This window comes from Tachyglossus aculeatus, chromosome 23, assembly GCF_015852505.1.
Source record: "Tachyglossus aculeatus isolate mTacAcu1 chromosome 23, mTacAcu1.pri, whole genome shotgun sequence".
NCBI classification, from domain to species: domain Eukaryota; kingdom Metazoa; phylum Chordata; class Mammalia; order Monotremata; family Tachyglossidae; genus Tachyglossus; species Tachyglossus aculeatus.
Genome location: NC_052088.1, coordinates 1,884,084 through 1,896,335, shown reverse-complemented (window position 1 = coordinate 1,896,335; position 12,252 = coordinate 1,884,084). Strand labels below are relative to the sequence as shown.

Sequence of the window (12,252 nt, the reverse complement as noted above, 5' to 3'; positions counted from 1 at the left end):
CTCCTTTTGGGCAGGGAATATTTCTACCAACTTGGCTACACTGTGCTCTCTCAAGTGCTTAGTACAGAGTTCTGCACACAGTAAGCGCTCAATAAATACGACTGATCTATCTGCCCCTGGGGAACCACTCTCGAAACCTCAGTTTGTCCACTAGACAGTAAGTGCGTCGTGGGTAGGAAATGGGTCTGTTTCATGGTTATATCGTACTCTCCTAAGAGCTAAGTATTGTGCTCTGCATTCATTCATTGATTCAATGGTATTTATTTGAGCGCTTACTGTTTGCACTGCACTGTACTAAGCACTTGCTCAGGAATGGAGGGAATTCAAAACATAACTCACCGAAAACTGGCATTCGAGTGTGGAAATCATTCTGCTTAAAAGAACCCAGGGGTGAGATGACACATCAAATACAACTTTGATAAAGGGCCCGAGATATTCCGATATTCCGGAAGATTCCTATCAGCGCTGAATTACCTTATTGAAGAGGATGGACATGAAGAAGAGATCTAATAGCATGGTCTCTGAGAGAGCCTCGTAATCGAATTTGAAAAAGAGGACCGTGAAGATGACAGTAACATACTGACAGGTCGGGCGACTGAAAGATGAACGGAGCAATTTCAAACCAGCAATGGTGATCATTAAAGCACCTAGCCTGCAATGAGGGAAGAACGGGATTGACCAGTTGAGAAACCAAGACACTTTAAAAAAAATAAAATGGCATTTGTTAAGCGCTTACTACATGCTAGGCACTGTACTAAGCGCCGGGGAAGATCCAAGCTTTTGAGGTTGCGCAGAGTCCCTGTTCCACCTGGGGTTCAGTCTTATTCTCCATTTTTACAGCTGAGGGAACAACTGAATAATTCGACATTTCAACATTTCAAACATTGGAAATTGACTGACATCCGTGGCCTGGATGCAAGTTAGAATGCTTTGATATTGGCGTAACTCAATTTGTTTTCCTGGGGTTGATGAGAGGCGACATTCTAGAAGCCTGATAAAATTTAGACAAGATGCCTTTCAGTAAATAAGGCCCAGGTTCTGAAGCCTCTCTAATTTGAAAATAGCAAGTACAAGTTTCCCTTGCCAGTATGGTTTATCCAACCACATTTCAGAGTTTCTACATCTAATTTTCTGCAGACTATTTTGGTTAACACAGACAGCAACTCTGCATAATGGTGGCTTTTGCTGGCTATGATAATACTAAATTTCATCTCAAGCCAGCTATTCCTGGAATCTCTTGTGCTCTATTTATTAGTAATGCAGAAGTAATACATAGGAAAATAATCTCAATTGTTATTCACTGTTTTTTATTACTGGTATCTGTTAAGCGCTTACTATGTGCCAGGCACTGTACTAAGTGATAGAGTAGACTTTTTTCCTTTTTTAATGGTATTTGTTATGCGCTCACTATGTGTCGAGCACTGTTTAAAGCTCTGGACAGATACAAGTTTATCAGGGAGTGCACAGTCCCTGTCCTACGTGGGGCTCACAGTCTAAATAGGAGGGAGTAGGATTTAATCCCTGATTTACAGTTGAGGAAACTGAGGCACAGAAGTTAAGTGACTTGCCCAAGGTCACTCAGGAAGCAATTAGCAGGGAGGGATTATGATCCAGGTCCTCTGACTCCCGGGCCTGTACTCTTTCCACTAGGCCAGGCTCCTTCCTAGAGACAGGATACAAGACAATCAGGTCGGATACAGTCCATGTCCTAGACAGGTCTCACAGTCTTAATCTCCATTTCACAGATGAGGTAACTGAGGCACAGAGAAGTTAAGTGAGTTGCCCAAGGTCACAAAACAGGCAGGTGATGGATCTGGAATTAGAACCCAGGTCCTCTGACTCCCAGGCCTGGACTCTATCCACTTAGCCCAGCTCCTTTCCCAGCAATCATCCTAAGTCTATGGTTGCCACTGAAACACCATAATAATCACAACTGTGGTATTTGCTAAGCCCTTTCCCCTATGCCAAGCACTGTGCTATGCACTGGGGTAGATACAATACAATCAGATCGAACACAGTCCCTGTCCTGCAGAAAACTTGTGGTCTAAGAAGGAGGGAGAACGGGCATTTAATTCCCATTTTACAGAGGACGAAACTGAGGGACAGAGAAGTCAAGCAACAGATCCCAAGTCACACAGCAGCAGCAGCAGCCCAGTAGCAGAGCTGGGATTAGAATCCTGCTCTCTTTACTCCCAGCTGTATGCTCTTTCCACTAGGCTACACTGCTTCAATACAATCCTCCCAGAGCTTCCCATTTACACCATATGCAAAGTAATATTGTGGACTTCCGCAAACCTTCTAGAATTCCACCTAATGTGACAGAAGCCCAGCAGACTGTAGCTCTTCCTTTCTCCTCATCAACCTCCCACCCTCTAAAGGACCTAACCTCCCCAATTACCAAGGGAACAACACAGAGACTTAGCTACCCAATTCTTACGTCTTAATAATAACGATAATAGGTAATGATAATCATTTGGCCTAGTGGGAAGAACATGGGCCTGGGAGTCAGAGGACCTGGGTTCTATGCCTGGCTCCACTACCTGCCTACTGTGTGACCTTGGGCAAATCACTGCACTTCTCTGTGCCTCAGTTTCCTCATCTGTAATACAGGAATTACCACTGTGAGCCTCATGTGGGACAGGAACTGTGTCCAACCCAATTATCTTGTAACTACCCCAGCACTTAGTATAGTGCCTGGCTTAACAAATACCATTATTATTACTACTATTATTATTATTATTATTAATGGTACTTGTTAAGCGCTTACTATGTGTCAAGTGCCATTCTAAGAAGTAGGGTAGGCACAAATTAATCAGGTTGGACACAGTCCCTGTCTCCCTGTCCCACAGGGGGCTCACAGTCTAAGCAGGAGGGAGTATGACATAAACCCCATTTGACAGATGGGGTATCTGAGGCCCAAAGAAATGAAGTGACTTGCCCAAGGTCACAGAGCAGACATGTGTCAGAGCTGGGATGAGAACCCAGGTCCTCTTACTCCCAGGCTCGGCCTCTTTCCAGGAGGCCATGCTACTTCTCTGCTGCTATAGGATTGGCAAAACACTTCTTCTAGCAACAGACCACATCTGATGTAGAGGGAAGCAGCTGTTCTCAGCTTTCCTTCTCAATAGGACAGGACAATTGGCTTACTGGGTTGTTTATTTGTTTTCTGGTACTTGTTAAGCTCTTACTATGTGTCAAACACTATTTCAGTTCAATGCAATTGTATTTACTGAGTATTTACTGTGTGCAGAGCACTGTACTAAGGGTTTGGGAGAGCACAGTATAGCAATAAACAGACACAGTCCCTATCCACAAGGAGCGTACAGTCTAGAGGGGGAGACGGACATTAATATAAATGAATAAATGACATATAAATACATAAGTGCTGTGGGCTGGGAGGGGGGAATGGATAAAGGGAGCAAGTCAGGGCGATGTAGAAGGGAGTGGGGAAGAGGAGACGAGGGCTTAAACTGGGAAGGCTTCTGTTCTAAGCACTGGGGTCAGCACAAGTAAAGGTGAGACACAGTGTCCCTGTACCACATGGTGCTCACGGTCTTTAGTAAGAGGATTGGACGAATGAAGATTAGAAAATTCCTGAACTTACTCTGTATCCAGTTTCTTTGGACTCGCGAGGGTCTCTGCACTGCTGCTGAGTTCATTGAGGACTATCAGAGGGTAGATGATATTTTTCTCCAGGAAGAGGAGCCAGGCATGGAGCTTCTCAAACCACATCACATGGGCTGCGTCTTTGGGGGAGCGAAAAGACCACCTGTCATATCGGGGGGGATGCATCAATACCCAACAATGATAACAAAACTTGTTTTTCATGGTGTTTGTTAAGCGCTTGCTATGCGTCAAGCACTGTTCTAAACGCAAGGGTAGGTACGAGTCATTCTGGTGGGACACAGTCCCTGTCCCACAGTGGGGTCATGGACAAGTGTAGGAGGGAGAACAGATATTGAATCCCCACTTTAGAGCTGAGGAAAATGAGGCACAGAGAAGTGAAGTGACTTGCCCAAGGTCCCACATCTGGCAAGTTGTGGAACCAGGATTATTTCTTTATTTTTCCATTTATGTATATTAAAGTCTGTCTCCCCCTTTAGACTGTGAGCTCATTGTGGGTGGGGAATGTGTCTGCTGTTGTACTGTACTCTCCCAAGCGCTTAGTACAGTGCTCGGCACCCAGGAAGCACTCAGTAAATGTGACTGAGTGAATGAATTAACAAGAAATCAAATTATGTCCCCTACAGTAGCGTATATCCCACTGCCATCAAACTGATTTTTTCATTTGTCAAGTAGATGAATTGAGAATGCATTACCTTTTTTTTTAATGGCATTTGGTAAGCGCTTACTATGTACCAAGCAGTGTACTATGTGTTGGGGTAGATAATAACCATAATAGTAGTGATGGTATTTGTTAAGCGCTTACTATGTGTCAAGCACTGTTCTAAGCACTGGGGTAAATGCAAGCTAGTCAGGTTGGACACAGTCCCTGTCCCACATGGGGCTCACAGTCTTAATTGCCATTTTGCAGTCAGGAAACTAAGGCCCAGAGAAGTGAAATGATTTGCCCAAGGTCACACAGCAGCAGATAAATGGCAGAGTCAGGATTAGAACCCAGGTCCTTCGGACTCCTGGGCCCGTGCGCTATCCAATAAGCCACACTGCTTCTCATTTTCCTGCTTCATCCCTTAGGGATTTGAATACAGGTTTGATTTTTTTTAAGACGTTCAATTTTTTCCTTTCTTTTTCTTATGAAACTTTTGTGTTATACTGGCAAAGTGGAAGTTATTGTCGATTATCTTTCCTCTGAAAGTTTCCCTCCTTTAATAAAAGGAGAGAAAATAAATGACCCGATTTTAATTTAATAAGACCTATGCTAATAACTGCCTGCATGTACTTCAGGACAAGCTCACCACGGCCCTTGAATACTGCTCCAAAAAGAGTGGGTAATCAGTCAGTCAACTGGTCGTATTTATTGAGTGCAGAGCACTATAGTAAGCACTTGGGAGAGTACAAAATATCAGAGTGGGTAGACACATCCCCTGCTCACAATGAGCTGACAGTCTAGAGAGGGACACAGACATTAAAAGAAATTAATAAATGGTATTTATTGAGAACTTAGTATAGTGCTCTGCACACAGTAAGTGCTTGGGAGAGCACAATAAAACAGAGTTGATAGACATGTTCCCTGCCTTCAATGAGCTGACAGTCTAGAGGGGTAATGCAGAACCTCAGTTTTCCAATCCCCACGGCGGCCGTGCTTTCCTACAAACACCATGTATGCTCTCTCAGAGGGAATGTGCTTTCACTGAGGAATGCTTCCATGACAAACGTTGAAATTTTTCAAATCCTAGACAGTAAGCTAGATTCTGGACTGTAAACTCGATATGGGCAGGATACATGTCTGCTAATTGTGTAGTACTTTACTCTCCTAAGCGCTTAGAATGGTTCTCTGCACACAATAAATGCCATTGATTACTTGATTTATCTGAGTCCAGGTAACCCTGTTTCATGTTTCCCCAGGAGCTGAATGGGAAGAGCCAGGAGACCTTGTTCCCTTCCCAACTTTCCAATTTCACTGGACTTTATTTTTTTTTTAAAGGCATTTAGGTGCTTACCATGTGCTGCCACTATTCTATGCGCTGGGTTAGCCACATGATAATCAGGTTGAAACACTCCATGTCCCACATAGGGCTCACATTCTTAATCCACATTTTACAGATGAGATAACCGAAGCCCAGAGAAGTAAGGTGACTTGCCAGAGGTCACACAGCAGACAAATGGTGGAGCCAGAATTAGAATCCATGTCCCCTGATTCCCAGGCCCTTGTTTTTTCCACTAGACTGTGCTGTCTCTCACTTCAGTGCTCTGCACAGCATAAGCATTCAGTAAGTACCATGGATTGATTGATGGATTGGTGGCTGGGTACAAGACTTGGGATCATGGAGTTGGCACGCCCATGGGGGAGTGCTGATATGTCTAAATGATCTTGTGCCCACCAGGGAGGGATGACAGAGCAACTAAATCCATCCCCTTTGCCCCTTCACAGCCATAAGAATCACAGTGAATGGTGGCATCTTTTAAGATGGCTCTGCCACGTGTCTGCTGTGTGACCTTGGACAAGTCACTTCATTTATCTGGGCCTCAGTTTCCTCATCTGTAAAATGGGGAATAAAACTGTGAGCCCCATGTGGGACATGGACTAGTTTATTTCTACCCCAGCCGCTCAGCATTTAGTACAGTGTCTGGCACATAGTAAGTGCTTAACAAATATGATTAAAAAAAACTTTCCCAACCAATAAAAAGAGTTTTATTTTCAGTAGCTTCACCCAATGGCACTTTCATTGTCATTTAATTTTAAAGCCATACAATTTTACTGCTACCAACTTCTCTTCAAAAATCCCAAGAAGATATGAAAGACATGACACATAACACTCGTCAATCCAAAGGACAGCTTAAAATAAAAGTTATTAGCAATCAAGAACCAGCGTAGAGGAGTCAGAAGGACCTGGGTTCTAATTCCGGCTCTGCCACTTTTCCGCTGTGTGACCTAGGACAAGTCACTTCACTTCTTTCAGGTTACTTCATCTGTAAAATGGGGATAAAGAGTGTAAGCCCCCTGTGGACTGTGTCCAACCTGATTGTTTGTATCTACCTCACTACTTAGTACAGGGATTGGCACATAGTAAGTGCTTAAATACCATTAAAAAGAGCAGATGTCTCTCATTCAAGACAACTGTATGCCTACAGGCTTATGCTACAGGACTAAATTGCTGCCATAAACACAGCAAATGAAAAACTAAAGCCAACAATACAAATTCATTACTGTTGGTTCGCCACTACAGATTACCCAGAGCTCAGACCAAAAGTTGTTTAGCCCTGAACTGTTCCACTGCACACCAGGAAACTATTCATGAAGGCAATGAAGTCCCATGGTGAAGGGCTTTGCCCTTTACTAAAGATGAGGAACACATCTACCTATTCTGTTAGATTGTTCTCTCCAGAGCACTTAGTACAGTGCTCTGCACATCATAACTGCTCAACATAAGCACCATTAAGTGATACGATTGCCCTGAAAAGATTAGGGAGTTCACTTTCTGGAAAGTTGACTGATGATGATGATGGTATTTGTTAGGCGCTTACTATGTGCCAAGCACCTGTTCTAAGCGCTAGAGTAGATATGAGGTAATCGGGGTGTCCCGGGGGAGGCTCACAGTCTTCATCCCCATTTTACAGATGAGATAACTGAGGCACAGAGAAGTTAAGTGACTTGCCCAAAGTCACCTAGTTGACAAGTGGCGGAGCCAGTATTAGAACCCAAGACCTCTGACTCCCAAGCCTATGCTCTACTCACTAAGCCACATAATTATGGTATTTGATAAGCGCTTACTAGGTGCCAGGGGTGGATACAAGCAAATCAGGTTGGACACAGTCCCTGTCCTACATGGGGCTCACAGCTTCAATCTCCATTTTCCAGACGAAGGAACTGAGACAAAGAGAAGTGAAGTGACATGGCCAACGTCACATAGCAGACAGGTGGCGGAGCTGGGATTAGAACCCATGACCTTCTGACTCCTAGACCTTGGTTACATCCCCTACTCCATGCTGCTTCTCACCCAGTGGGATGGGGGAGAGAGCTGATTGAATACCAGGAAACCAGTGGTCAGGGACTTCTGCTTGCTGCAGAGGGGGATGGGGAACTAATTCAGACCACCACACCAATTGTTGACGGGAGCTTTAGAAGAGGTTCCAAACCTCGTATGTGAAACAGCGTTTCAATTCACTAAACTGCAAGTATTCACTGAGCATCTACTGTGCGCGGAGCACTGCCTTAGGTACTTGGGAGAGGGCAATATAATTAGTAGCCTACTCTACTGTATTGTACTCTCCCAAGTGCTCAGCACACTGCTCTGCACACAATGAGCATTCAACAAATACCATGGATCGATCAATTAATCAATGGTATTTATTCATGAACTTGTTATGGGCAGGGAACACATTTGCTAATTCTGTTGTACTATACTCTCTCGAGCACTTAATATGGAGCTCTGCACGCAGTAAGCGCACAATAAATACTATTGATTTATTGATCGATCACTCTAGTCTCTGGCCCGAGGATAGCATACAGATCAAGTAACATCACATTTCCTACTAACTCCCAAATTATAAGGGTTGGTACTTACTTCGAACTTCAAACTGATAATACTCCTTCGTTTTCAGCAGCGGGTGGGAGAAGCAATTCCAAGGTAACTGCTTTCGGACCTGAGGCAGCATGTAATGGGTTAAAAAACCTACCGATCCCACCAAAGTGTATAAGACGTACTTCAGAGCAGGCTAGAGAAAAGCAGGCAGAAGAGAGGGAGTGAGAAGACATGGAAAATTTGAGTCCCATAAATACAAACAGAAATCATTGATGGGAATTGTTCATTCAGTTGTATTTCATTCATTCATTCTTTCAAACGTATTTATTGAGCACTTACTGTGTGCAGAGCACTGTACTATACGCTCAGCAGAGAACAATATAAGAATAAACAGATGCATTACCTGCCCACAATGAGCTTACAGTCTAGAGGGGAAGAAAGACATTAATATAAGTAAATAAACTAATTTAAGGTTGTCGTTTCTTTGGATTTCCAGTTCCAATGAACAATGAAAACTGTCCATCAAGTTCCACGGAACCACCCTTAATTATGGAGAAAGTGACAGAAGCGAACTCGCTCTCTTATTGAGGGCAGTCATGGAAATATGTGGCCTCTCTCAAACTCCAAGAGCAGCGACAACGAAGAGTCCCCGAAAGCAGCTCTAGACTGTAAGCTCCTTGTGAGCAAGGAAGGAGTCTGTTCTACTGTCCTCTCTCAAGTGCTTAGTGCAGTGTACTGCACATGAAAATTGCCCATTAAATATGACTGACTGACCAACTCTTCCCCCATGCCCCAGTGGAGATTCCTGTCCGCCTAAGCCAGCCCTGAGAATCGGGGTTGAGGGGAAAGTGAGATTCAATCTGGGAAAAAGTCCACTAGTTTTCAAGAATATTTTCTCAACCTCTGACAGAGTCATGTCATTTCATACAGATCCATGCTCAACTGGTCAGAGAAGAGCAGCAAAACCTGCCATTTTTTATGTTGAAGAAATGGCAGCCCAATTTGGTTCAGAATATCTTCTTCAGGGCACAGAAAGCTATTTCAAGGTACACAATACCATTCATTCATTCAATCATATTTATTGAGCGCTTACTGTGTGCACAGCATTGTACTAACAGCTTGTAAAGTACAGTTCAGCAACAGAGACAATCCCTGCCCACAGTGGGCTCACAGTCTAGAAGGGGCGAGACAGGCATCAAAACAAGTAAACAGGCATCAGTAGCATCAATACAAATAAACAGAATTATAAATACATACACATCATTAATGTAAATAGGATTATAAATGTGTATGTGCTCACCTCCTCCAGGAGGCCTTCCCAGACTAAGCCCCCCTTTTCCTCTGCTCCCCCCCCCAATTGTCCCGACTCACTCCCTTTGCTGTACCTGCCACCCCAACACAGCACTTGTATATACACATATGGAGCCGAGGAAAAGGGGGGCTTAGTCTGGGAAGGCCTCCTGGAGGAGGTGAGCCTTCAGTAGGGCTTTGAAAGGAGGATGTGTGATTGTCTGGCAGATTTGAGGAGGGAGGGCATTCCTGGCAAGAGGTAGGACGTGGGTCAGGCGTTGATGGCATGACAGGTGAGAGCGAGGCACAGTGAGAAGGTTAGCACCAGATGAGACAGTGCAATAATAATAATAATAATAATAATAATAATAATAATAATAACGGTATTTGTTAAGTGCTTACTACGTGCCAAGCAATGCACTAAGCACTGGGGTGGACACAAGCAAATTGGGTTGGACACAGTCCCTGTCCCACATGGGGCTCACAATCTCCATTCCCATTCTGCAGATGAGGTAACTGAGTCCCAGAGAAGAAGTGACTCACCCAAGATCACACAGCAGACATGTGGCAGAGCTGGGATTAGAACCCAGGACCTTCTGACTCCCAGGCCCAGGCTCTACCTATTATGCCATGCTGCTTCTCACAGCACATGCTACTGGCTTGCCAGTCTCTTATAACTTGTCCGTATCATCACCTTAGTTGACCCAAAACCCCTTATTAAGACTTGTTTCTGGGTACGGGGATTTTGGGCATTGCAAACCAGGCCCATCTTATCAAAAAGACAGGTGTCCTTTGTCTGTAAGCTCACTGCGGGTGGGGACAGTATCTGTCAATTATGGACAGACACTGTACTCACTCAAGAGCTCAGTACAGTGCTCTGCACACAGTAAGTGATCAATAAATACCAATGATAATGCTGGGGTGATATATAGAGGGGCAAGTTGGTTTTTCCTACTATTCCCACAACTGCCTTAAATTTTCTTTGGCTGCATTACATAGCTACATCTCAGAGGTCACGCAGGACAGATAATAGCTTTAAGCCCCTCCGTGACCAAAACCAATCAGAGCTTCCTCCAAATCGCAACACTGATCCAGCTCCCATTTTCCTCTCTTAAAAAACTGGGAAATGGAAAGGGGAGAATGATGAGAAACCAAAGGTATGAATAATTAAGAGTTTCCTGTATCGTTATTTTTACTCATTCCTTACCTGATGGTTTTTTGTTCTAAATATGACAGATCCATATTAATCAACCAATTAATGGTATTTATTGAGCATTCATTCATTCAATCATATTTATTGAGCACTTATCCATGTGCAAAACACTGAGCTAAGCCCTTGGGAGAGTAAAATGTTATGTGTGCTACACAAATGATGCCCCAAAGGCAAAAGTGATGAGACCATACATATTTTGACTGCAGCTGTTTTCTAGACTGCAAGCTAATTATGGGCAGGGAACTTGTCTGCTAATTCTGTTGCACGGTACTCTCCCAAGCACTTAGTACAGTACTCTGCACATTGTAAGTGTTCCACAAATATGATTGATTGATTGATTCCCAATACCATAGAAAACACTGCATTTTACGCTGTACTGCCTTTCCCATCAATCTGGGCCCTTTAACTTGTTAGTCTAATCTTTAAAGTTATGTTCACATGCCCAAATGAAAGGAGGAATTTATGGATATTTTCCAACACAGGAAACCTACTGAGGCTCTTATAACCGGGCCTGATTCAATATTTCAATGTCTGGTGTCCATTCTGAATGGTGTGTTTCAACTGAATCTCCCAGAGGCTAAACATAGTGGTTTTCAGAGCCACAAATAAGAATTCATGGAATTTACTTCATCAAGGAATTCCTTTGCAGAGTTAATGTTTTCTTCTCGAAGGGTAATACTGAGAAATATTTCATAGATTTTTTTATTTTATGGTATTTAAGTGCTTACTCTGTGCTGTTCCTTCTGCAGCCCAGCCCGCACCCTCCGCTCCTCTGCCGCTAATCTCCTCACCATGCCTCGTTCTGGCCTGTCCCGCCGTCGACCCCCGGCCCACGTCATCCCCCTGGCCTGGAATGCCCTCCCTCTGCCCATCCACCAAGCTAGCTCTCTTCCTCCCTTCAAGGCCCTACTGAGAGCTCATCTCCTCCAGGAGGCCTTCCCAGACTGAGCCCCCTCCTTCCTTTCCCTTTCCTCCCCCTCTCCATCCCCCCGTCTTACCTCCTTCCCTTCCCCACAGCACCTGTATATATGTATATATGTTTGTACATATTTATTACTCTATTTATTTTACTAGTACATATCTATTCTATTTATTTTATTTTGTTAATATGTTTGGTTTGGTTCTCTGTCTCCCCCTTCTAGACTGTGAGCACACTGTTGGGTAGGGACTGTCTCTATATGCTGCCAACTTGTACTTCCCAAGCGCTTAGTACAGTGCTCTGCACACAGTAAGCGCTCAATAAATACGATTGATTGATTGCTGGACGCTGTACTGAGTACTGGGGTTGATGCATGCTCATCTGGTTGGACACAGTCCATGCCCCACATGGGGCTCACAGTCTTAATCCACATTTTACAGTTGAGATAATTGAGGCCCAGAGAAGTGAAATGACTTTCCCAAGGTCACACAGCAGACTTGGTGGAGCTGGGATTCAAACCCAGGTCCTTCTGATTCCCAGGTTTGTGCTCTATCCACTAGGCCATGCTGCTTCTCAATTGGTCATCTCATAGGATTCTGTAGATGTCAGAACCCAGGGCAACTTTGACTTCCTTTAAAAAACCCCTTTCTACTTAGTTTATTGCTACTGAAAGGTTTTATAGCTTT

General features: G+C 44.0%; 1 protein-coding gene across 2 annotated transcripts in view; it reads right to left on the bottom strand.

Moving 5' to 3' along the window:
• The window catches only part of PCNX1 (pecanex 1), a 205,640-nt gene that overhangs the window by 39,728 nt on the left and 153,660 nt on the right, over positions 1-12,252 (bottom strand). For both annotated transcript variants that reach the window (XM_038765983.1, XM_038765984.1), the window contains exons 18-20: positions 8,187-8,337; positions 3,605-3,746; positions 475-652 (exon numbers count right to left, since the gene is read on the bottom strand). In XM_038765983.1, the coding sequence (XP_038621911.1) occupies positions 475-652; positions 3,605-3,746; positions 8,187-8,337 (471 nt within the window). The remainder of the gene's footprint in view (positions 1-474; positions 653-3,604; positions 3,747-8,186; positions 8,338-12,252) is intronic.